Below are 27,792 nucleotides of genomic sequence, written 5' to 3'. Positions count from 1 at the left end.
CAGTGCGCAGCATCTAGGTACACATAAATATCATAGTGACCATTATGTAATACTAGCAATTCAAGGTCATAGCATGGCTATCTGTTTACAGTACAGATTTCAATGATATACTTTTCAAGAAATTCTTGATACAACAAGATTGAGGAGTGAGATACCTTATTTGTTTTGAAAGGTCAACTACAAATTAATTCATGGTTTGCATGAGGACCTGAAGCTTATACACTGATCCAAATGCTTTATCCAAAACTGGTCGATTTTGCTGAGGTTTTGTCTTTAAAGAAAAAGGTCATATTTCTTCATAAGCACGAATATTCTAGAAGACAAGCTTTTATTCTGTGTATTTTGCAATGAATAGATAGTTCAATAACATTATACCCTGCCTGAAATAGACTATATAATTGGGGAATCGTGGGGTGTTGCAAATAGTTAACATAGCATTTTATTATACTTTCATGTTAAATACTGAAATCTGATTGGTAAGACCTCGGTGATATTCCGTTCTATTACCCTCAGCGTCAGCAACACATTTAGCAACGGGTAACAGAACGAAATGTAACATGCGCGTACGGTTCGTCGTGGAATTCACGTCATTTCTATATAGAAGCAGTAAGAAAATCTCTAAAATTAAGACATTCAGTATAATAAAATATATAGTGCCTGTATGGGAGGATAACAGTTGAAATTAACACCCCTCAAAAACCATTGTCAACCTCCGCTTCGCGTCGGTTGACAATGGTTTTCTCGGGTGTCAATTTCAACTATTACCCTCCGAAACAGGCACTATTTATATAATGAATTTCCACTGGTCTGTTATGATGCGCTGACTTGCATTTTACCATCTGAAACCCGTTGTTTGCTATTATTGTTTCAATTTAATTATCGCTTTTGATTGAAGCAAATATATTCGAATTGTTATGAACGCAGGTCGTAAGCAATATAAAGCGAAAGTGTAAGTGTACAGTTCTAATGCGTACAAATATGATTGTCTTTTTTGTTTACTTTTCCCCTGTGACAACAGATACCATTTTAACATAAATCCTTCATAAGCCGTTTCCCAAAATGTTTTACAAATATTTTGATATTTTTATATCTATCGAGTATAATTCTCTCTACTCCTGCAGAAACGTAATAGTTACCGTGGAATCATTTTTATTCATGGGTGTCAATGTTCGTGGATAACAAAAACTATCCTGGTTCGTGGGGTCGTTATTTTTGTTGGTAGCAAGTTCTATTTCGTGAATAAATGTCACACAAACACTTGTATGTATGTTCGTGAGGATGTAAATTTGTGGGCAAGGGTTACCCACAAAAGCCATGAACATTGGCCCCCCACGAACAATGATGATTCCACAGTAAGTCATGGCTCTATAGAACAACTATACAAACTGACAGGACTGATACTTACACGCCTGTTTATCGATTGGTCGAAACCTACAGGTTACAGCGACCTACCAAAAATCACGGACCGCACGAAATAATCATGATGCTGTCAGACTCAAATTCCCATAGGAGAGGGTTGGCTGTTTCTTTTAGCTAACGTACTGATGTAAATAAACAGTACTTTGATGAATTTTACTTACTTTTTAAAATCAACTTATTAATTTGTTAAAAGAAATATGTAAATATATATAGACAATAAAATATTTTCTTTGATAATTAATGCGAGTTATGAAGGTAGCGATCATTGGGAAAAAATTGTATTTTTTCTGCCATGTCGCCACCTTCATATCCCATATGAATCACCAAAGAAAGCATTTTATTGTTTATATGACACCCATAGACTAACATTAAAAGTTTGAATATCGAAAATATCTGCCAGCATTTCTAAAAAAAAAAATCGATTATTTTGTATGAACTGGTAAAAATGGACACCAAATTCCCACCACATCATATTTGGTTTAAACAACGTGATAACCTACAAAACTCAATGTATTGTTTGAAAAAAAAAACGTATATAAATCGATTAAGTTTATTTGACTGTTACATTCATCACTCGTACCTTTGCTGTACACCTGTACATTAAAGTCAACACTTATCATTTATGAAAACTTATTTAAATGATGAAAAATAGTCCACTTCCGGTCCTGCACAATTAACGGAGACCCAATCGTTTCTTCTCTTTATCCTTTTTCCTGACTATTTCAATATTTCTGTCCCTCCAACTGCTCTTTCTTAGTTTTATTGGCCTATTTCCCACGTACTTTCCTGTAAATCAAAATTGCAAAATTATTAGAATATCACTGGTAAACAAAAATGTCCTTGTTTATTCACTTCACAGTATAATCATATTTGTACAATCACATCAAATAAAAACACATCCAGCTATATTTCTTCATATTTTTGTTTTTACTCCACGGAAAGGAAGTCTTTAACGTTACGTGAATTTTTCACATAAACAAAGACTGAACCGACAACAAGGATTTCATTGACAAGTTCAGCTATTCTCCCACACCATTTCCGCCACCTTAAACTAGTACCCAAAATGACCATAATAAACTAGTACCTAATGAAAATAGTGTCTGGCACTGGTTTGTTTTGTGGAGTAATATTGCATGCTAGTTTTGTTTGAGACAAGTTACACCCTGGGCAATGAGCTGTGTCAACAATAAATCGTACTGATCTCAGTGCAGCAAATTTCCACATCTCGTTAACATCTCGTTAACATCACGCACAGATAGCTGTGCAGCGATCCCCATTCACACCCATTCTTTGTTTATTCATTATCCTGTCATTAAAAAAGAAATCTTGATGATTTGGCATTTTATCGATGTTTTCATTTACGTTTAAGATTGCTTTATTTGGTGCATTTATATCACGTGTCAAGAGAATTGAAAGTGTGATTTCCTTTTCGAGTAGGAGGTCTGGTTTTCCTCACAAAATGAGTTAATCTTATGAAAATATTATTCATTTCAATTTAATAAAATGGAAATTATTTTAATCATGAAAAAGACAAACTTTATATAAAATCAAAGAACTGAGAGTACTGAAAGGCGGGGTCTTGACAGTTTGAATTTGTAATTGTCCTCGATTTCCTCGAATATGCTTCCAAAAATTATGAGTTTGAATAAGTTGTTTCAATCTATGTTAATTCGGCTTTTTTGCAATTGTCTTATACTTTGTCTTAATTGTACTCAATCCCGGCCTTCATAATTGTAGAAAATTGACACAACGGTATTTTATGTAAAATAAGACCCCAAGGAAAAATTTTAAAAGAAGATGAGGGAATAAGATGGCGCAAATGCCCATTCGGTTTAGTAGTGAAATACAATTTTGAATTTATGTTTCCCCAATTAAATCTATTCAAATATATTATAATAAAACTTTGCAAAAGCAAAATTTCTAACTATAGTAAGTTTTTAATATATTTAACAAAAAATAAGAAAAAAAATATTGTCGGAAATTATGGTGGTATCGAACCCGTAACATAAAAACCCTAGATATATAAGGTTAGCTTATGCCAGGTGCTCTAACCACTGAGGCATTTCAGACACAACAAAGTGGGCTTTTTAAATATTATGTGGGACTAAGGTCACGAACTACCGTACTTGTATTATTTTTTCAAAACGTTCAATTGTTGGGATACAAAATGATATTTTTAATGTATAGTGGGTCATCTCTCCACGTTTTTGTTGATTGAAATCGGTTTGTTTTCCAATCGACCTTAATTAGACTATGAGAAAAATATGGAGCAAAGACCCACTCTATAAAAGAAAATGCCCTGAAGTTCTAAAAATTGACAGTATTTGCTGGTTTTGATACGTACACGCCTGTTTGAGTCAACATATTCCAAGTATTGAACATACCTATAGGTTAAAAAACAATAATTCGTTAAATATATATTGTTTTCAATGATTTAAAAAAAAAACCATCAGATTTATTGATACTTTAATTTTTCAGTAGCCTGTCCGACCGCGTATGGGCATTTTACACGCCTTATCCACCCATTTTCTTACTACTAACCGGGAAAATCAAACAACTCTATCAAAGTAGGTAAATTTAATCATTAGATTTATCGAATTTTGTGATCCAAGGGAAAATCCACAAGTCGGACGGTATCCGTTATACAAGGTTGATGAAAACCCCGACAACTCTAAAACTGCTGAATTAACAAACAAAGTGAACATTTGTATACCAATAACAAACACTGGCACCTGGTCATGACGTTAGAAATATTTCTTTTTACAATAAGATTCCAAAAACTCTAACAATAAAAAGGTTTGTCACGGTCGCCATTTTGATTTTTAGACCAACTTATCTGACACGATTTTCTTGCAGCGATTCATGCAAAATTAATAGGTAAAAATAAATCCGTTCGCCACTTACTACTTTTTTGTGTAAACTCGTGCATCACCTACACAAATTACGATACAACTGTTCCTTTCATATTCCGAAAATCAGAGACATAAATAACAGAGATTGGCAACTCCGCCATTAGCGTGTAAATGTTACAACCTTACTTTGAGAACTACAAGTGCAACAACAATCTTGTATAAGTCATTAAATTTGAACCTGATAGTGAACATGAACCTGTAAATATGTTTAAGCATGTTTTATTTATGAAATTTTTACAAAAACTCTTTATTTAGCTTTTAAATTACTTTTTTAAACTTATTGACTTTTCACAAAGTAATGGTAATGGTAATGCATTACTTTACTCGTGTAATGGTAATGTAATTCATTACTTTACAATGTAATTCACCCCAAGCCTGATTCCAACTCAGCCAGAAAACATGAACATTAACATTTAACTTGGTTCTTCAATCGATAAGATTGTATATATTATATGTATAAGTCACCCAAAATGTATAATCTATATAGATTAAATAGACAACGAACGAGAAGGCAAATTCAGACTTGTTTTTACTTTCTATGTACAAAATTCCTTTAGAGACGAACAGCAGTCATACCGAAAGTAGACTGGAAGCCAATGAAACACCAATTTAATATGTAAAACATCTGTGTATAATCCGTCCTGATTTTAACTTCGGCTTGCGCATGAAGTTTGGTAGATTTCAGGTGAAAAATTGTCAAAATAAAATTCACAACTTTTCAAAAATGGCACATTGCGTTTGGGAACTTTACTTTCGATTCAACCTTCAACCTCTTCTACTGATTAATGAGCTCGTACACCAACTGAATCGTCAACGGCGTTATGCATTCAGTTACGTAACACATTCCACATTTGAACCCGAGTAAGAATATTTTGATCAATAAAACTATTTGTTTATTTTCTAAATAGAATTTGGTTTATACACAGAGGACTTAAAAGATTTAATGCGTGTTTTTTAAAAATATATTTACTGAAATGCATAAAAACTTTCTGCACTTTTTTCTTACGCGTAGACTCAATTCATGTGTTCTACGCGTGCCTTCCGGTTTGAGACTTCGGCTGACAGTAAACTAATAGACGGGGTCACGTGATCCCGTCTAAAAATAGATAAACTTTACTGCAAGACATCTTAATACGTTCAATTTATTTCGTAATTACCATTTGAATTTACATATGAAACGTAAATTGCTAATATATGTTCTAGGAAAGGATTTTTTCTACCTAACAACTACTATGAAAATTCCTAAACTGGATGGAATTCAAGTTCAAGATAGTAACGTTACCATTCTATCAAATTTATACAGATTAGTTTGTAGTCATTTGGTCATGTATTTTTAATGACATAATAAATGCACAAATAAAACAATAATGGGTTCGTATCAAGTTCGTTCGTTCGGAGTAAAAACACAAAACGCTTTTTAATGTTCAGTAATGAATAATGCAGCCATTCAGAGAAATTCTCCTACCCGGAAAACATGCTCCGCGTGCCGGTAGACTCCGCTAAGTATTGTGGGTAAAAAAAATAGTAAGGGGTGGAAATCGGTTGTTCAAGGTTTTACGCGGCCCTGCAGGGGATAAAATCAGGAACTATAAAAATTCCCAATAAACATAATATAGCGATTTATAAGACGATAATGAATGGATTATGATATAAAAGAACTTCAGCAAGAGTACAGGCGTGCTTCCAGAAGCCGTTATGGTCGCTCTTGCACGGATGTAAAATGTCGAAACATCTAGAAACCCTGTGTATAGTTATTTGTATATAACCATGCCAAATACCTTTGGTTACATTTTCCTATTAAAAGTTATTTATCATTTTCATCTTTCTTGAAAAATAATTATCTATAGTTTCTTACAGAACAGTTAAAGAGTGCGAAATGCTGGCAGTTTATGCACCAGTCCTGAATCATTTGATGATTACAAAGGAACGACATGTACAATTCAAGTATCTAAAATTTGAGTGGCAAAAATTTAATTGTTCCATTCAATGAAGCATCCTGATTTTATATGTATCGTAAAATCAAGTAATTATGTAGTATATATATTGAACCAAAAATTCCAGTGTCCAGGATTTTTTTGTGGTTGGTGTAATATTTATCAGAAATGCAAATACCTGTTGAGTTTGAAATTCAAGTACTATATATAGATTTATATATATATAGTATCTAATTCTTATATAAGCGCCAAATATCCGGAATCTAATTGAGCAAGATCTTGAAATACATAGACTGCGATAAAAACATAAAAAAGCTTTATTCCCATGGATGTCAAATTTCGATAGATGTCATCTTCAGCATTTTTTTAAATAAACAAATGTCCAAGACACACTGTCTGTTGACGAAACTGTAGCCGATGAGCGCCGGATTCCGAGAGTTGAATCAAGAATTCAAAGACGTCTAGAATACTGACTGGCAGCACTAGTCAATCATGGGTGAATGGAGCAGGATTGGATAGCCATGGATTGGGACCTGTCCTCCCGCCGCGCACTCTGAGGCTGTTTGTATGGTGTATAAATATTGGCTGTAACTGGCAAGGAGCTGGCATACATTACAGGTGGGAGCACACTACTCGCAGGAACTACCTTCACACTCAGGTAACTCAATCTATCTATCTTAACTCCAGAAAATTTTTTCGCCAAAATTAAACCAATTAAGCAGTTATTTCCAAATACTTGCAATGGCATTTTCAATTTATGAGCATGTTATTCTGGAATAATTATTTACTATGCACAGTGTATTCTTTATATTTATTTATTATGTTTTGGTTATAATCGTACCAGTTAAAGTGAATAATCATTATTTTTAATGCAGGAATATTTTTATTAATTCTTTAACTGGATTGAGTTTCTCTTTCTTTTTGTAATAATGATCCATACAATGGAAAATCGTTGAGGATATATATTGTTGTTGTGTTCAAAATGGTTTTGGTTTTAACTTCAAATGGTGGCTGAAATACATTAGTAACCATAATTGTTTGTAGTGTAGACATTATCATTACACATGTACACACAAAAATTAACTAAACTGAAACGTGGACTCAAACATGAAAAATATAAACACGGATCAAATTATTGGCCATATTTTTGGGGCGGGGATTCCAATAGTCCCTGTTTCGATAACCGTGGTACTGCTCTTGCAGGAGAAGTTGATAAATTTTGGTGAAGTTTATTCGGTAGATACATGAATGACGTAGATAAAACAACTTTCTTTACCTTATATTTCACCAAACTTCATTAATGTGTCCTACAATAAAGAGGTACTGCAGTAACCGTAAGAGGGTCTATACGGGGGAATAAAACCAAGGATTGAATTTAAAACATTTTTTTAAAATTTGCAATATTCGACAAATATAAATCTCTAATATTTATTTAACGAGGGAATTTACAAAAAATATTATTGTTGTAAACTATGTAGAGTAAACAGTTTATCAATTTGATAAAGAAATACGCCGTACAAAAATATAAAACACAAGAGCTATATTGATTGACAATAAGCTATACTGTGTAAGATTATGCGAGTTGGCTAATGAATATTAGGGCAATTTTTTATCTTCGAGATTATGACGCCTGCATTCTATCAGAGTCAGGATAAAGATGAAATATGTATCACTACATAAAATGTGCTAAATGTTGCCTTAAGCATTAAAAATGTGATTCTTGGAGGCAAAGTGGGAAAATATCATAATCCAATAGTCATGACTTAAATCGTGATAAATGGGAAAAAATAAAGAAAAAATCTTTTTTAAATTTTAGATTAAGCTATTGCTGTCGTTACAAAAATTATACATAGTTCCTGATAATAAAAATGTTAACACGATAAAAGAATGAGCAAAATTTGATTTTCATGAATCTGCTAAAGAAAGGAAAGGGATTAATAAAACAACCCAATAGTTAACTTTTAGGATGTCAGTTTTGTTCCTCAATGTTACAGATCTGAGGTATATATAACAGGAATTTTCTTTTAATTTTAGACACCCCCTGTAGAATGTCCACACTGAAACTGGTTACACTGGGGCTATTAGTCGCCGCCGTGGTCAGCGACAAGCGACAGGGCGTGTTCGGACCCTGCCAGGGCTGGGGGGCGGGCTGCACCAGCTACTTCTCCTACAGACCCCAGCCACAACCCCCCACACGCAAGATCACCAGAAACGTCCACAAGGCTCCCGCCTACATGTTCACTTCCGGTGAGTATGACAAAAATGCCCGTACGTTGAATATGAATACTGCTTTCAAGCTGCTAGTTTTTAAGGCCATTTAAGTATTAAATGATTTTTCATACAAACTTTCTTCTTCAAGTCTATGAACCTGCAGAATATGTCTCTTTTTTAAGATAAAAAATATTTTAAGTAAATCATTTTACTGCGCGATCACAGCTTTCAAACTGCTTGGTACCAATTTTTTTTTTGTCAATTAATCATCAACAAATTTTTTGACACAAACCTTTTCTAAATGTACATGTTACACGAATTAATGAACATGTACATTGTTTACTGATACAATTGTTTTCAGGGGTGAAAGAAATGTAAAGATTACTTCATTTTTGTCAGCAAAAATACTTTCGAAAGCATATTGCGTTATTGTTTACGGAAGGCTAAATATACCCGTCTCAACATCAGAATCAATATCTATTAGAAGTACTAAACTTGAGATATCAATGAAGTTTGTTTTGTAATAGATTTTTTACATCACTTTATTAGAAGATATATAATGATCAGAAAAATTACTGCATTGCTTATGTTTTACAGCATCTTTAAAGTACGAATTATTTAAATGAAACAAGCAGGTCCACAAACTGTATAAAAAAATTAAAACGTTTACTTCCAAAAATTTAATTGCTATTTTATGCAATGGTTTCTCCAAATTCCATAACTAAAATAAATGTTCAAAGCTACCCCATGTCCATTCTTATCTAATGAATTATATAAATGTATTTTCAAATCCGATTCGTTTTGTCAACATTGAATTAAAAAGGCCCGACAGGATATATACCCTACAAACCGACTCCCGGGCTGGGTAATACATGTATTTATGATTACGACAATGACATTAAATGCAAAGCAAATATGCACCTGTTAATTATTATATTGTATTTCCTTTATATAACAGAAATTTTGAAGGTAACCCTTCATGACAAAACTTACATAAATTGTAAACATTACGTCTTTTACCCTTGTGAAAATTGAAGCGGGTGTTTTTCCGACGGATGTTACGAAAGACTTATGATTTCCTATGGTATCCCATTTTAGAATTTGGTTCAGTTATCGCTTTAGTAGCATATCTACCTAAAAAGACAAAGACGTACGAGTCGCTTGGGGAAAGTCGTCAATTTTTGCATATTCAGTAACTCTGAGGACATAAGGATGGTAATGAACAATAAGAAACAAGAACCATTATCCTTAAACTGAGAAAAGCACTTTTAATGTATTCCTCCCCTTGACTTTCATAATGGTGATTGCGTTATTTTTCTTGGAAGGATTCAAAGGGCGAACATTGGTAGTTGCAAGAGGCAAAACTGTGGTTTGCACGCATCGTGAAAGTTGAACATGTCAAAAAAGTTGAGTCTCAGAGATATACAAAAATGTACTGTATCCATATTCGAACAAAAAATATAAAGAATGTATTGGGAGTGCTTATACGGAGCATGGTAAATACTACATTAATCATAATGAATTTTAACTTCCTGTCAAAGACAAGGGTCGGTGAGCTATTACGAAACATTCAATGGGCTCACTTGACGATTACGCGCCAAACCTAATGACTGCCTGGAGCAGACGACACCTCTTGATAAATGGAAACTTTCAAAATTCTTGAGAAAATTGTAGAATACTTTCACTGAGTCCCCTGAATTATCAATTGAGATATAATGGACAGTCATCCATCAACTCTCCACAGGTTTTTCCTCAGAAGTATGGTTGTTTAAAAATACTATCGACATAATTCTACAGGCAAAAAATTGCTAGCTATTTACAGCAGAGTAAAGGAGTGTAAAATTAAAAGTCATTTGAAAGTGATTAGATTAACGTGATTTACCCCATTTCAATATCATTATCATTGTTTCACCATCGGAACTAATAGGTAGGACTTTAGGATGTTGTCAGGATGTGCCTCATACCCGAATGGATTGGGTCGTTTGTCTCTTTTGACATATAGGAGAATTGGGGAGAAATTTCTTTGTTTTTAAACACTAATCGTGATCCAATTTGCTTTACATCAGAGTCTCAGACTTCAATTAGAACAGCCATTCGTGATCTTCTCGGATATTCCCACACAAATAAAAGCTGGCAGACGACAGATGATTTACCGAATTTGTTTTCCTAAAACGTGTTCTCTCATGCTGAGGTGGCAATTAATTGTTCATAGATTTTTAAATTGTGTTTTTTATTAACTTTATACAGAAAGTACTTGCAGGTTATGAGTCAAGACAGAGATACTTATTTGATGTTAACAAGTCACAACCGTAAACAATAATCGACTTCTTTTACCATATGTTTAAATACTCGCAAATATAAATGAACAATTTATCAACAACATTATTATATTTAAATAACTCCCAACTGTAAACAAATATTCGACAACATTATTTATATGTTGTAAACAAGTCACAATCGTGAACAATCAACCGTATTGTTGATAAAAACTTACTTCAAACAAAAAAATTTTTTTTTATGAAAACAATTTTCCTTCCATAGTTCGAATAACAAATTCTTTTAAAAATAATATTATTTATGTTTATTCATTTGATCTGTGAATAGGAAACTTTCCGTTTCCATCTTACAGGTTCGTCGTGGAAGCCAATCGGCAAACGCGGCAAGGACGCAAAGGATACGAAGAAGCGGACATCCTGGTTTACCGACATCCCCTACCTACGGAATCCCTTCCTCTCCTACCCCCGCCTCAAAAACGGCGCAGGTAAAGCACATATATGCATATAGTAAAGATAGCATTTATATGCATACAGTAAAGATAGCATTGATAGCATGTATATGCATTCGGTAAAGATAGCATTTATATGCATACGGTAAAGATAGCATTTATATGCACACGGTAATAATAGAGCAGTTAGTGTATGAGTTATAACATTGGGTATCTGTCGAGTGCACGTAAACCTATTGACATGTAATCAGAATCACTAAACGTAGTCACAAAAACAAATATCTTCTAAAGAGGATTTACATGTACCTATCATATTTCTCTCCCTTTTTTGGGCTATGGTAATAGCAATAAGGTGCTAAGACTCTGTAATGTGTCAAGCATGATATCAAACGGCAAATATTTACTTTCTGTGCACCAAACATTGATTTTTTATGTGAATTCGCACACCCATTTTGTTAGGGATTATAACTAGCTTTAATATTGAAAACATCATTTGCTCGACATAGAAAATACCATTTCTATATATAATATTGTTATACTTTCATGTTAAATACTGAAATCTGATTGGTTAAGACGCAGTTAATAATATTTACTATTACCCTCAGCGTTAGCAACGCACTTGGCAACGGGTAACATTATATAAATAGTGCCTGTTTGGGAGGGTAACAGTTGAAATTGACACCCCGAGAAAACCATTGTCAACCGACGCGAAGCGGAGGTTGACAATGGTTTTCGAGGGGTGTCAATTTCAACTGTTATCCTCCCAAACAGGCACTATTTATTTTGTTATACTGAATGTCTTTTTTAAAATTTTAAAGAAAATTTTACTGCTTTTATATAGGAATAACGTGAATTCTACAGCGAACCGTACGCGCATAATTTTCGCGCATGTAACATTTTTTAATATTACCCGTTGCCAAGTGCGTTGCTAACGCTGAGGGTAATAGTAAATATTATTAACTGCGTCTTAACCAATCAGATTTCAGTATTTAACATGAAAGTATAACAATAAAAAATGTTACATTCGCGTCGGTTGACAATGGTTTTCTCGGGGTGTCAATTTCAACTGTTACCCTCCCAAACAGGCACTATTTATATAATAATGCAACATTGTTTTTTTTTTATAACAGGTGGTCACTTAAACAGCCTCAACCGCGTGTCATCCTCACAAAGACAGCGGCACCACAATTTGGTGGAGGTCTAAGCCGACCCGTGGTCCCTTTCTCCGGGGGGAAATATTTTTCTTCGAGGAAGAACAACGAAATTATTAGTTGATTGTTTGAAAGAATTGCTATAAAAGTGCTCACATAAACATATTTTTAGTGTTTTGTTCTGAGGTGTGAAGTCCAACTGTGAATCTTCTCTAGTCCTGAACCATTCAGCTTTGTTGAACTAATTGTATTTAAAGACAAGTGTTCGAACCCGCTAATAGGTCTGTCTGGTTTTATTCATGGGTTGGGTATGACCTTATTCTTTTACTCAGAAAAACATAACAGTGTGCACTTCTTATACCTCAATCAACGGCCAATTAAAACAAAAGAGAAGTTGGAGTTGAGCCAGAAGAAACTGTGTTTAAACATGTACTAACACATGCAAACTTAAGTCTATAGAACACACTAAAGGGTTACCATGGTAACTAGTGTGAATAATTTGATAAGTATGAAATAAAATGATATGAAATTTTCAATATTTTGTTAAAGATATGTCTTCTCAACAATAGCATAGAAAAAATAAAACAATATTGATTGATACCAATTACCCGTGACGAAACCTTAAAACAAGAAATTAGGTTTTTTTTAGCATGTGCGTCATATTAATGGTAACTTTTTACAATTCATATTAGTCTTTAGTAATAGTTTAAAATGTAAAACACTTAAAAAGGCAGAATTATCATTAATGAAAACGAAATTTTGGTGTCCAAATTGTTCTTACGACTGGTTGTATTCCTTTAAATCTACTGTTCATTTCTGCCTCGATTTTGTTTCAAGTATTTGGTAATCCATATAGAAAGTTGTTTTATCATAATTTTTCAATGCTACAAGTGCATTGTCATTTCAACCGGCAACCAACAACAATCCGAAAACTCTGTGGGAAACTCAGATAAACCGGTAGTGTTCATGATATCCAGCAAAGGTCAAGGTCCTGGGTCACAACCAGAGATCAAGATCACTATATTGTTCTTAAACACTTGAGAGTTAATTAGATGAACATCAGTCAACTAAACCACAAGGAAAACAAATGTGTGTATTCCATGTAATCATTACATAACATAGGGTGAACACTTGGAACTTTGGTTCAACGTATATCTATTCATGTTAACCACATAAATACTAATACACTGTACATATACTAGTATATTACCAATATAAATTTAAATATGAAGATGGACATGAGTCGATATATACATGTGTAAGAATATATGGATAATTATCTCTGTGCCAAAATCATTTTTTCTACACAATATAACTGACTCCAATTAATGTAAACCAAAATTATTGGGCATATGAATTATTTTACTTACAATGAGTCTAATTTAATCAAACCTTGCACTAATGAGCTCATATTAATGGAAGGAAAAAAGGTTTTCTACATGATTGACACTAACCTAATATTGTTTGATTACCGGTAAATGTATGCTTTTTAAATCTTAATGGTTTTTTTAAATCTTAATTTTTCTTCTATATTCGACACAGCAATGACTGAATATTTAGAGATTACCTACAAAGATACTGTAAACCAACATTTATTCGTGGCGAACCTCACGAAAATTTCTCGCATGCGAATAAATGTTGGATTACAGTAGATGGTTTTGTGTGTTGGAGCCATAGCTTTTACCCCTACGTCAAAACAGGTGCTCCTACCATACACAAATTAAGAGATACACCAATTCATCTAGCACAGCCCTGTCAGAAAAGGGAATTTTTTTAACAACTGCCCTGACAATCTGTTAATTTATACATATACAAATGACAGGTTGAGACCAATCATCAAAATGGTTTATTATTGCCAGCCATATGGGATATAATACCCCAAATGAGATTTGAAGTGCAAAAAATCAAAAGTTTGATTTGGTAATTATTTACATGAATATAATTTTGCATACATAATGAAACATTTTTTGGCAAGCAATTTTTCCTATAATCCTACAAAATCTTTTTGTTTGACAGATTGAACCCAAAGAAGTTTTTCAGATACTGAGGAATCATCCTCATAAAAATCTACATAGGCCTTGCTTACATTTCTCCAAGCATAGATACTGCTTGGATAGATTCTCTTCCACAAACATTTTGACCTTGATAATAAGCCTAGCCTTTACTTCTCATATGATTTTCAATTTACCAGGTAATCTGATAACAAGCTTTGCCTCTTAAGCTGCTTTGTTTCCCATAAAAATACACTTTGCCCCATATTAGATATAAACCAAATGCACTGTGATCATTGGCATAAAACTTAAACCATTTTACACGAAAGCTGTTTGCAAAAAATTGTATATCTCAAAAACTCTTAAACTGTTATCTAAATTGTAAATAAATCAATGTACATTTACTTCCATCTAGATTAAGATCACATAGTGCCCCAAACTACCTTTTGAGTCAAATGTCTGCTTACTGAGTTGATTTTGTACATATGAATTAATAGCATCCTTGGCAAATTATTCAGGATCTATTTGTAAATCTTACCATTCATTTCTCTCATGGCCTGGACGAAATCATTGGGATCTTTGAAGCTCACAAATCCGTAACCTTTCGTTTTGTTAGTTCTTTTATCTCGAACAACTTTGGACTTTAAAAAAGAGGGGTATCTACTGAAAGCACGGGCCAAGACTTCATCGGTGACTTCATTCCCTAGATCTCCACAGAATATTCTAAAATCATCTGCAAATATCAGAATTATTCAATAAGATAATAATTCAACAAAAATTGTTACAGAGAGGAAAAACTTAATGTATTTAAAATTACTTTTCAAAGAGATGAAAAAAATACAAATACAAATGAACCAATAAGTTTGTCCTTCTTTTCTACATTGAAGTTGATAATTTCCTAAATGTAATGGAATTGTGAAACCTGTTCCTATCCAGAGTTACTGTAGAAGCACATATTTTCGTTGGGTCAACATTTCGTTGTTTTTAAATGAAATAAATTTTCACTGGCATTTACTTTCATCATATTGTAATCTCTTTGTATACATTATTACTTGGTTTAAAAATTCAACACGGATTTAATTTCGTTGATTTATACTATGAATGAAAATAACAAAATTAAATCCTCAACAAATATTTCTGCTTCTACAGTAATAATCATTACTTTATTAATAAATAAACTAATTCAGTCCCAGTGGTCAATTATGAGGTTGCAATGTACTTTTTAAAATACTAAGAGCAGTGTTTGTTGTTGTTGCAACTAAGCAGATCAAATGCAGCCACAGCAAGGGTTTATGAAAATTTAACACATCTCTGAAGAAGGCTAACAGATCTCTTATTACAGTAGTAGCTTTATCATATAAGAGTTTAAATAAGCATCTAACAAGAGGTCCAGGGGCCACATTGCTCACATGAGCAACAATTGCCAACCATGATTTGAATAAACTTATATCTACTCTACCTTAGCATGCTTCCACACAAAGAACTGCGAATGCTAACGCCCGTTTCCCGCCCACATTTTACATCCAAATATTTCGGAATTGCTGTCAGATATTCAAAAACTAAGTTTTCTACTAAAAAGTATAATCAAATCCTAATCAATTTATATTAAAATAAAATTTGTGATCAAATCATTTTTTTTAAAACAAAAGTTTTGCTAACGTGGGGTCTTAAAAAAAATTTAATTGAAATAGGTCTCTATGAGTGAGAAAAATATTATTGGCCAATATGTGCATAAAAACTTAATTATAACATATTAACGATATATATATTAAAGTAAAATTTGTGATCAAATCATTTTTTTTAAACAAAAGTTTTGCTAACGTGGGGTCTTAAAAATTTTTTAATTGAAATAGGTCTCTATGAGTGAGAAAAATATTATTGGCCAATATGTGCATAAAAACTTAATTATAACATATTAACGATATATATATTAAAGTAAAATTTCATTTAATTCATATCTGTTAATTGTTTTTCGAAAATTTACAAAGCAAAATTCTTTTTTTGGAATGTATTTCGGTCTGTAGACATATGTCCCCCCCCCCCCCCCCCCCCATGAAACAACAAACCCTTTGGTAAAAATAATGCTAAATAACAATAATTAAAACCCCTCAAAAGGAATTTTTGTTTCACGGTGGGGAAAGATGTTTTAAAAAACATTTCCGCTATTTTCTATTATGAAATGAGCTATTTTAACCCAAAATAAAAAGTTATCTCTCTTTGTTTGACCAAATCATTTATATTTAATGAAAATATACATAAATGTTTACATTATTATAAAAAATAACTTTAATTAGACAACTTTCAAAAAATGACTTTTAGTTAGGCGGCTAAACAATGCCATCGTTCGCAGTCCTTTGAGCTTTTCTGGCCAAATGGTTTATCAGAAGAAGTTTTTAGAGGTTTTCTCTAAAGGTTTTCTCTTCCCTGAGGAAGCTCCGGCCAAAATACCGCTTTTCTGGCCAAAAGGTTTTTGAGAAGAAGATTTTTGAAAATACCAACAAAAAAATTAAAATTCTAAACTGTTTCCCTTGAAAGAGGGCTTGGCCCTTGATTTGAACAAACTTGAATTCACTTCACCCAATTATGCTTTCTGCCAAGTTTGGTTGAAATCAGTGGTTCTAGAGAAGAAGTTGAAAATAAAAGTTTACAACTACAACAAAGATGACGACAGACAACGGACAAATCTTGATCAGAAAAGCTTACTTGAGCTTTGGCTCAACAACTAACAACTAATAGTGTTAAAATATCAGTTTCTAACCAAGCTGGGCTAACAACTTTCCTTACACACTGATAACTTAATATATAAATGTATGAATAAGCTGTGCTAACAACTCTTTTTATACATTGATAACTTAACATACAAGTGTCTGAATAAGCTATGTTAATTACTCTCCTTACATTCTGAAGGCTTTCTAAGGCATTGCCTGCTGCTTAATCCATTTATGTAATACATTTACATAATAAAATATGTTCAAATAAAACACTGATAACTTCACTTATAAGTGTCTAAATAAGTTATATTAAAAATTCTCTTTACAAATTGATAACTTAACATATAAGTGTCTAAATAAGCTATGTAAATAACTATCCTGACACACTGATAACATACAAGCGTCTAAACAAATTATGCTTACAACTCTCCTAGCACACTGATTAAGTAATATATAAGATTCTACCAGTAAACAAGCCATGCTAACAGCTCTCCTAGCACACTGATTAAGAGACATATAAGTGTCTACCGGTAAACAAGCCATGCTTACAACTCTCCTAGTACACTGATTAAGAGACATATAAGTGTCTACCGGTAAACAAGCCATGCTAACAGCTCTCTCAGCACACTGATTAAGTAGCTTATAAGTGTTTAAATAAGCCATGCTGACAACTCCCTGACAGATGTAGGGATACATTTTTACAATGGTCCATAGTCTTGGTCCGTTACCTTTCTCCCACTCCTCCAGCGATGGATCCTCCCAGGTCTCTCCTGCCGCTGTCCGGATTATCTTCTTGGGCTTCTTCTCTTTCTTCTCTCTTTTAGGCACTACTTCCATCACAGGCTCAGGCTCCTAAAGGCACCCAATAAAGTATTGTAACATTCTCAGTAGTTTAATATAAAAGGAATTACTCTCTAAAATAACACAATTTTTCCTTCAGGAATAAGTCAAGTTGCTTTAAAACCAACTTTTATATACAAGCAAGAAACTTTTGTGAGGTTTGTAAGAGACCACTTTTTCTTGTTGTGAGCCAGCTAGTGTATGAATATCTTTGTTGACTGACATTTAACACTACAGGCATTTAACATCAGTGAACAAAATTAATTTTTTTTTCCCTCAGCAGCTGTCTATATTTTTTTTTTTGGTTTGGTAAATGTACAAACTCTGGTTGTGACTGACATAAAATTAACATTTTTACCCATTTATACATAACTCACATGTATTGGTTCATGCACTTTTACTTCTGGCTGTGGTACTGGCATTATAGCTGGAACAATTCCCCCTGAGGGCCCCACTTTACTCTGGTCTCCTGTGTCCCCCTGTGGTCCCCCTTCCTCCTCTTTTTTTTTCTTTTTCTTTTTCTCTGGTTTGTTGATGACAGGAGCGGAGGAGTAGACAACTCTTGGTTTTTCAATCACTACAAAATACAAGTTCATATTAAAAATAAAAAAAATAGAAGGATGTTTCCTAAATTCTATCAATTTAAAAAGCTATTTCTTGAGCTTTCCAATTTATTTCATAAAAAACTATCTTTTTTGAAGAATTATTAGATATAATTACACTTAAATTAAATATGCACAAGGATGTTATACAATCATTGACATCTGTTACATTTTATACAAAAATGTATCAAGTGCATGAAATCAAGTATAAAAATATCTTTATCAATGACAGGTACACAAAATTGTAATAGTGGTGGTAAAATCAACAATATATCTAAACTGTCTTTAGAAAGTGCAGGTAACCCAATGATCAGCACCAACTGCAACTATGTACTGAAACACACTTGTGTTATTAAATCAAATACACGATGTACATTTAAGTATGCATATGTAAATATTAAATTTCCATTTACTTGGCTCTTTTTTCTGCTCCATAGGAGGAGGTCCTCCATGAAAAGGTGGCATAGGTCCCTGGGGACCTGGACCTCCATATGGAGGTCTCATCATAGGACCTCGATTTGGCATGGAATGGGGATGAGGGGGTCCTTGGTAACCTAAAAAATAGTGAATAGAATATGAAAGTTACAAAGATTAAATGTATGTGTTCCTCATCTATACAAATTTTATGATAATCTATTATATTATAATTAGACTACTCACTAGCAAAATTAAATTAGAATTTTTTCATAATTCCACCAAATGACCTGATTATTCTGGACATGATCTCTAATTTTTTTAAAACATATTTTATAGCTTTAATATTCTGCAAAAGTTTAAAAAGCTACATTGATTTCATTTATTATCAAATTTAAGCATAAAATATTATATAAGTTTATCAAATCATGAAGAAAACCAAAAAAAAATAATGCAGTAAGAGTACTTTTTTGAGCTGTTAAAATGTGCTTTTTAATATTAATAAAGCAAGATACAGTTCTTGTTTCTTGACATGACCATGTCTATTAAAATCAAGTACTTTTGATAACCTTGAATTTGACTCAGCCTACCTAATGAATTTTTGCATACAGTTACTGTAAACCAACATTTTTTTACAAGGTTCATAAGAGTCTTGTAGAATATTACTTGCTGCAGATCAGTCATCAAATGTCTCTTATATTCTATTTTCCAGCTAATCTACATCACAATCATGAAAATTAATCGCTGCGAACCAGCTTATCTCTGATGAATTGTGAAAAAAAGTTGGTTTTCAGTAATGTGTTCAACTTGGTAATATAACCTGAAACTCACCTCCTGAATATGGGTCCGGTCCACTCTGGCCTCCCATGAAGTGTGGTGGTGGTCTAGGGGGCCCCTGGACAGGGGGCCCAGAAGGGGGAGGTGGGGGAGGGGGCATTCTTTGTCTGATCTGATGAGGAACAAATGGGAGATTTGGGCGCATGGCTGGAGGTGGAGGTGGGGGAGGCGCTAGGTTGGACACCCCTGAGGATGTCGGCCTTGAAGATGACATCAGAGAGGGAGGAGGTGGGGGTGGGGCAGCTAGCACTGAAAAGAAGATATACGGTAGATACATGTATGTTTATTATGATCAACATTCAGTTATATTTTTTTCATGTGTATTAAAAATTAATTGGCTATCTTTATTCAAAGATTTTTACCAACACTTTGTAAACAAGCAATTGAACAATCATTTTTCTCCACAATACTTTCTATGTCATACATTTTTATGAGATACAGTCATGTAAATTAAGGCTTGCATGCATGTTGATAGTTTGAGCTGTCAACAATCAAATTATTGGGGTCCTCATTGATATTTCCCTAAGAATGGTAATTCAAGGTCAAACTTACAGCTCTTCACTGCAGTCATTACCTGATAATGGGATGTTGGGGTCCGAGTATTGTGAGCCCTCTGGGTGTGGAGGTTTCGCCCTTGGCGGAGGGCCCTGGGGAGGGCCTTCATGGCGGGCCATCTTATGTGGAGGTTCATCATTTCCTAACGCATAAATTTATTTACTGATAATTGATATCACAGGATACACAATCTGCAAACATTTCTACAACAATGGAATTTACATAACCTGTAAATTCTGTTAAGTATGGTTTTGGAAAAAATACCAAAAATATTTTTACAAAGCTGTGTTTATTCTTGTCAAAAATTCTAATTATTAAAGATATACATAAAATGCCCAAAAAAATATTGGTATTAATAATACTTCAGTGAGACTATAAATCTTACCAAATATCATAATTCTCAGCCTATAATCCAATTTTGTACACAAATGTATTGGAGAATCTTTTTACCTGTGATTTGGGCTTTGACTTTATTGAATGTGCCAGCACCAATAATCATCCGCGATCCTCCTGCCTCAAAGTCTTTTGGCACCAGAATCTCCTGCTCAAAGCTAAAGAAAAATATCATTTCATAATGATTATCATAGTACTCTTTGTAGAATTCATGTAAGTAACTTTTTCTTTATTGTGTGTGTAGTCTTAGCTGTGCTTGAATTACTTTTCAGTTTCCCATCTATTATAAGCATTAATTGTGAACCATTGACTTTTAAATCAGCAGTAAAAATCAATGAAATAAACCCATTACAAATCTAAAACACAAGTATTATTGAATACAGAGTTTGTATGTGATACACTTTAGAGATTACAACATGACTAAAATAAATCCCAACAAAATATTATTTTTCAATATGTTTGGTCTGTATATCATTTTTCTGATTACAACTACTTTTCTCTGTGTTTCAGGCTAAAGAGATAGCTAGTTCATGTCAAGAATAACAAATAACATTGCAATTTTGTATGACATCATTGAAAACAATAATCAAATGCTTGCTATCAAATGCTTGCTATCAATTAAATGAAAGCTTTCTGACTTCAAGGGTGACTCCTTGTTGCTTGTTGAAAATAACCAAGCTTTTATCATTAATGACAGTCAACAAAAATAAAATTCTCACGAGACATTCTGTGATTGATACCTACATAGCTTTTCTAGTGTTTTAATTCAAAGACTTTTCAAAAACAATCATTGATAGATAAGCTCATATGCCTTGATAAATTAAATAACTTCTAATTCAACATCTTAAAAGGCTCCTTTCTGGACCAAGGGTTTGCTTTACATGACTATATGTACATGTAGATGTAGAAAAAAAACAACTCAAAACTGTTAAAAGAAAAATTAAACAACCATATCTGAAAAATGAATAAATAGTAAAATTCTAAAACAAAATTTGTTCTTGAAAAATTCGACCATGCCTAATTTTTGCAAGTCTTGAACAAAAAACCCTCTGTGTCACAGTATACATGTATCTGTTAGAAAATTTGCTCCTCTCTATGTGTCAGAAAATTCAGTCTGAACTTTGATACACATGTCTACAATAATTTATGTTGCTGGTATGTTATTAGGCCTATAAAAAAAATTGTGTGTTTAGAGTAACAGTGATGAAAAAATTAGGTTAGGTAGGTAGGGATTTTTATTTCATTTTATCATATTTTTTTCTGCATGAATCCTAAGAATGTTTTTAGTGTCATATTTAAAAACGGATTTTTTAATAGAAATAATATAAAATTCACAATCAGATAAAATCAGACATCTAAAAATGGTAGGATATTTGTAGGTTACATTGGGTTCCTCTAAACACACAACTTTTTTTTTTAGGCCTTATTGAAATAAGATTTGCTATACAAAACCTTAACATCAATGTGCACTTTTGCATCGAAACTGGTCAAAAAGTCAAAAGTTAGATAAATTGCAACAGTATCAACAAGTAAAATGTGACCCTTATCAGTCTAGATGGGACTCCAAAAATGGAGTTAACTCCCAAAACGGAGTCATGCATTGTGGTAAAATGGCGTTTCTAATGTAAACAACGTATGAGTTATGTCCCTTAGTTTTATTTAAATGTCTAAAATTGGTCAAAAACACAACAAAAAATAATTTTAAACTTTCAAAAACATTTCTGAACATTAATGTGTCATATTTATGTCACATGTTCATAACTGTTTACTTGTATTACGTAAGATTAATTTTTAAAATGAAAAATTCACCCTTATCTTCGATCGCGCATTACTATAACTTTTTAGAAATAAATTAAATGCTTGGATTTGATTATTTATCATTGTTTGAAAAAGTATAGTTTCATTTAAATCATTTTCAGGCTTAATTATTCATTTATCTTGAATAATTATGTATTTAACATGGTTTCCTAATATCGGAAACTCCGCGAGCGATTATAATTGTTTTGATGATAAATATCTGTTTAATTTAATGAGTTATTGTATGTAGAGTGACTATTTGTTTCTTTTTGTAGGTTTTTAAACAATCAATCCTATTTTTTCAATACAGAAAAGACATTTTTAATCATCACTAGAGCAGCCAGTTTTTGTTAGTAATCTGGCCTTTTTTTGTTTATGCAATTATCAATTTGTGTGTTTGGTTACTTTAAATTAGAACACTCTTCGAAAAAAGTACAATTTAATCCTGGGTCTTTTAAAACATGTTAGAAGTCTGCCAACACATGCAGCAATTTGCAAGATGATTTCTTGTGGACCCCATGTTTTTATCGAAAAATCACCATTTTTTGTACAACTGCGCATGCGTAGACTCCCAAAACAGAGTCCAAAATACTTGCAGAGATTCACTTCCGTTGATTCCTTTTTGGGAGTCCGTCTAGACTGCTTATGGTGCAATGAAAAATTGATGCAAACTCGAAACAACATTAACATTGGATTATCCTGATTAAATCATGACAAGAAATACAAGACTAGGTTGAATGTATTGACAAAAATCATAGGCAAAATAAAAGTGTTTCCCATTTTTCCCTTTTGATTATCTTAACGATAAAAAAACAATACTGACTCCGTTACAACTTAAAGTTACATTATGATTATGTGATAAGTGAAATAGTCACAATTTTAACATATTTCTTTTTGTTATCAGTGTCGTTTTATTATTAAATGTGCTGGCGAAAGATAACTGAAACTTTTTAAAAAACTGTTGTGTATTGGAATATTAGTTCCTGGGAGGAGTTTAACGTTCTTAAGAGCTGAGGTTGGTATGTAGCATAACTAATATACGTCGAAACTGCATAATTCTTGCCAAATATAATTTCGTACCGGTTCATCTCCGCTTCCATTTCTTTTAAACGTTTTTCTGTCAACAAAGCCATATCGGAATTCGCCATTTTTTCGTTTCTTCAGTGTACCTTTTAGTCTTACAATTCATTCAGGATAATGTCCTACAATGAAGCACATTTTGAACCAAGATCTAAATAAAAAATAAAAGTAAAACCTAAAATAGTGATTTCATGATATCCGGAAAGAAAAGGTATTGTTTGACTAGCACATTATACATGTACGTTTTGTCTTTTTCATCAGTGCTCATATGTCTTGGCTAAAAAGTATTTTTAAATTAGATCTTTTTGAAATAAAAATGTTATTTTTACCCCTAATGCCTATCTTCCCTTAAGGGAATATTAATAATTACCATTTTGTAATAAATAACATCAATTTTTGTTTTATATTCATCAGAATCATGAGAATGAGATTAAACATAAAAGATAAGGAAAACATCTGTATGATTTTTCGTAGCTTTTTTCATGACTTATTGCACCTTTGAATTGGTTAGTTTTTTAACAGTTACAATTAATTTGTTTTGAAATGTATGCTTGTGATTTTTTGTTAATAAATCTCATGCAATGTACGAGTTTGCAATGTCTTCACGGTGGTAAGATTCCTTTAAAAGTGGATGCCGTTGATGTCGATTTTAGATAGAGGGCTTTTATAGTTAACAGCCAAATTTTGCCCAAAATCAGATTTTTTTTCAAATTATTTAATTTTACATGCACATGTAATAGTAAGGTTTTATCACCATGTAAAATGTATATTTTACATGTTCCGACTATTTTCTATAGTTTAGCTTGTTGGTAAATTAACGTTATTCACTCTTCTTAATTATCGTGAAATTCCTCCTGACTGTGATGTGATAGAATGTAAATTAATGTTTATCAAACGCCTTAACTGTAACAAAGAAATAGGACATCAAAGTAATCAAGTGTAGCTTTGGGAAAGATACTTATTAGAAAGGCGGGATTGAAGGACAATGGTTTCAACTAAGAAATGTGTGTTTGACACTAATAGAGTTAATGCAATTACATAACAATTAGCGGATTAACGCAGGTGAATAAATGGGCGTTTACCTGGACGATGGCAGTTAGGATTAAGAAATATATTCTCTGATTGGGTGATTTATATATGTCAATTATTTAGAGGGTCACGCCAGTAAAATAATAATATATGTTTTAGAGGATGGTAAGTTAGTTGAATAGAGTCAGAGTTCGATATATAGAGGTTAAGAGTCAAGATACAAGTCGTCCGTCTAATCCGTTACGTTTTCCCTCACTGTCATATGTAGGTTAACATTAAGTTAGAATTATTAATAAGCGAGTTCCCCCTTTTTAGCCGGGCTCTGCTGAAAGCAGAGTCCTGGCTATAGGCAGGCAAATCGCCAATGTTACTATAAATAGCACAAGTAAACAAAAAACCAAACAGCGTCAAGGTAAAGCTTCCGCTATACCAAATAGTTACACAAAGAGCCACGTTTTGTTAAAAGTGTTGGCATTTTGTTTCTTTTTTTTAAATTTCGAATGAATTGTCTATCTTTTTTAGTTTTCTGATTAATAACGTGTTTTTAAAACATTACTATGCATTTTGGACACATACAATGCGCATGATTTTCCATGAACTACTTTGCTGCGCGATGAAGAAATGGGGATTGAATATATAATGCTTGTTGCAAAATTCAGGCAGCAACTGTTGAACTTTTTAACTTCTACTAGACAGACATATTTTTGTTTATAGCCGCTTACAAAATTTGGTCGCTCTCTGATGCTTTGCCGACATTAAAAGCATGAGAGAGAGAGAGAGAGAGAGAGAGATTTTCAGTCTTTATTACACAATATGCATAAAGACACACCAAAAGAGCCCGGCTTTCAGTACTTCAGTACTTTGATTAATGTGTACGGAGTGGAGAGTAACTGTTTGTATAATTGTGTTATTAACTGGAATAAATGTGGAAAATACAGCGAGTGTTGAGCTAATTCCCTAGTAATCGCCCGGTACGGAAAATACCCCATACGGTACAAACCCGGCGGTTATAGTTTTATGCAAGACCCAAACCTTTGTAAATTTTAAATATATTATTAGTGAACAAAAAAAAAATTATTTGTTTCGGTACACGATATATTTACATGTATTTTTCCTTCTAATTAATAATGACCACACGAGGATGAAACGCTTCAAGGATTCGGCCAAATACTGTGGCATGAATCGAATCTAGCGCGAACAAATGAATAGCCAGTTAGAATGGCACGATTTTGCCGGAGTTATCATTACGCTTTGCATATTTTTGTGAAACACTCTTCTCAATGCACAGTTCCCCGATTTTCCGATAGTGTTCGCATATACTTTTCTGCATGTATCTATTACCGATATATTACTATTTTCAGACAGCAACGGTAATCACGTGACACACTTTTCTCAATGTCAAATTCAAATGTGTTGTTTTGGATGATAATTTAATTAAATTTAATTAAAGGATTGTTTACTTAGAATGTGCTAAACCCATATATAACATTATCATATAACTTCATAAACAATAAAATATTTGTTAGGTTCAATATGTCACCAAGAGTAATTCACCTCACAGAGAGGTCATAGGAAGGCCTCTTTCGAACAAACTCGGTCATGCCAGTGAGAAGCCAGGTATCTCTTGCTGTGACGTACTTAAGTCATCGGTTTTTGTTTTTTTATATGCAAGGCTTCCCACCTTTTGTTCTAGGTGAAATTGATAATCCCAAGAGAGTAATAAACTGCAGTTGTTGTTCACGAGAAATTATGTAGTTATTGCATTTCCTTTGTAATGAACTCATTGAATGTTTTCAGAGATTTAAATGGGAGAAATGTTGCCAGAGTGTCGTTACCTTGGGGAAATTTTTATTTTATGCTGATATATTCCTATTCTTTAAAGTGTATGTATGTATTTACATATACTCAAATGAATTCGATCGGGGGGGGGGGGGGGGGGTTCTTTTTTATATATGTTACATTAAAAGTTTAAAATCGAAGATTTCTAAACTTATCTATAACAATCTAGATTGTTATAGATAAGTTTAGAAATCTTCGATTTTAAACTTTTAATGTAACATATATGGGCTAGGGATGGTATCAATTTTGGTCAATATAATTGACAAATGAACTTGGACAAAGTCACAATACACCGTTTTAATATCTATCGTTCTGGAGATTGTCCCCATGGTTGTATTAGATGCTAAATATCCTGTTTATGTTTCGTCAGGACTTACATTGAGGTTATCATGCAGATTTAGTTACTTTTAGGGATTGTATCGACGTATAATTATAGCTGATGTGGACTATATGGCTTCAGACTCTCTCTCTCCCTCTCTCTCTCTCTCTCTCTCTCTCTCTCTCTCTCTCTCTCTCTCTCTCTCTCTCTCTCTCTCTCTAAATTAAGTCGATTTGCGGTAGAAAGATAAACTCTAATCTTGTTGTCATATAATGGTAATACCAAGAATCATACGTTGTCTGAACTGTGTACCCTCTTTAGGGAATGAGGAAAATGTTTGTCGTAGGTAGCCTCTCGGCCTTGCCTTTCGATAAGACTCCACACTTCACGGTACTCCTTATCATTTTTGCATTCTTCTAAATCTGTGGCCAATGACCTGGCGATCAAGTAGAAAAAGAGCCGTTGTCCGCTTTCTATATCAATGTCTGGTCGAACACGCGATCGGACGTATAGTGCATGTGTGATATATATTGCTCCAAGAACAGTGAGTAAAGCAACTATCAAGTATAATAAATCATTTTTTCTTTATTAAAAAGACAAATTCGGTCAATATTTTACAGCTTTACAATCGTTTTTTTTTTAGCAGAAATTTTTTGGTTCGTCCCTAAACTGTTATGGACTTTGAAAGACTGCGTTTATATAGTAATGCGGAACATAAAAAAAATAGTAGATCAGTTTTACTATTTATTTATTTTTTACTTATGTTAATGAAAAAAATTGACGTGAAAATGATTCCATTTTTATAATACAGAGTAGTTAAAATAGATGTTTTTACTAATTACTTAGTGTTTGTAACACACGCTGATATTGAATTGACCGTTTAATTTGAACCATTTTCAAATGAATAAAGGTTACACAATTAAAACAATTTATGCAGTCATTAAATCACTTTATATCTCCCAATATATGTTACAAGCTGTACTTTGATTTTAAGTATCCGGGATTACTTTATCCACCGTTACAGTTTTCTTCT

At 33.0% G+C, this 27,792-nt stretch overlaps 2 protein-coding genes across 2 annotated transcripts; one reads left to right on the top strand and one right to left on the bottom strand.

Moving 5' to 3' along the window:
* Positions 1-1,955: 1,955 nt before the first annotated feature.
* On the bottom strand, positions 1,956-23,712 carry LOC128192090 (RNA-binding protein 42-like). The gene is made up of 9 exons (XM_052864536.1): positions 23,573-23,712; positions 20,753-20,853; positions 20,322-20,444; positions 19,742-19,996; positions 18,910-19,050; positions 18,272-18,471; positions 17,783-17,906; positions 14,882-15,076; positions 1,956-2,205 (listed from the first exon to the last, which is right to left on the bottom strand). The coding sequence occupies exons 1-9, from the start codon at positions 23,638-23,640 to the stop codon at positions 2,093-2,095; spliced, it is 1,320 nt and encodes a 439-aa protein (XP_052720496.1). The 5' UTR covers positions 23,641-23,712; the 3' UTR covers positions 1,956-2,092.
* On the top strand, positions 6,388-12,517 carry LOC128192091 (uncharacterized). Its single transcript, XM_052864537.1, has 4 exons — positions 6,388-6,923; positions 8,300-8,512; positions 11,106-11,237; positions 12,332-12,517. The coding sequence occupies exons 2-4, from the start codon at positions 8,314-8,316 to the stop codon at positions 12,403-12,405; spliced, it is 405 nt and encodes a 134-aa protein (XP_052720497.1). The 5' UTR covers positions 6,388-6,923; positions 8,300-8,313; the 3' UTR covers positions 12,406-12,517.
* Positions 23,713-27,792: the final 4,080 nt, after the last annotated feature.

Source organism: Crassostrea angulata, chromosome 7 (genome assembly GCF_025612915.1).
Source record: "Crassostrea angulata isolate pt1a10 chromosome 7, ASM2561291v2, whole genome shotgun sequence".
Taxonomy (NCBI): domain Eukaryota; kingdom Metazoa; phylum Mollusca; class Bivalvia; order Ostreida; family Ostreidae; genus Magallana; species Magallana angulata.
This window is presented reverse-complemented; position numbering and strand designations above follow the sequence as displayed.

What these genes read in the sequence shown, in the direction of transcription:
- LOC128192090 (XM_052864536.1), bottom strand. Translation starts at nt 23,640, where the DNA reads ATGGCGAATTCCGATATGGCTTTGTTGACAGAAAAACGTTTAAAAGAA. An exon ending in AAGTGCATGAACCAATACAT is followed by an intron (nt 17,907 to 18,271) that starts GTGAGTTATGTA and finishes GGGTGCCTTTAG; the next exon opens with GAGCCTGAGCCTGTGATGGA. An exon ending in GCTGGAGGAGTGGGAGAAAG is followed by an intron (nt 15,077 to 17,782) that starts GTAACGGACCAA and finishes TGATATTTGCAG; the next exon opens with ATGATTTTAGAATATTCTGT.
- LOC128192091 (XM_052864537.1), top strand. Translation starts at nt 8,314, where the DNA reads ATGTCCACACTGAAACTGGTTACACTGGGGCTATTAGTCGCCGCCGTG. An exon ending in CGCCTACATGTTCACTTCCG is followed by an intron (nt 8,513 to 11,105) that starts GTGAGTATGACA and finishes TCCATCTTACAG; the next exon opens with GTTCGTCGTGGAAGCCAATC. An exon ending in CCGCCTCAAAAACGGCGCAG is followed by an intron (nt 11,238 to 12,331) that starts GTAAAGCACATA and finishes TTTTTATAACAG; the next exon opens with GTGGTCACTTAAACAGCCTC.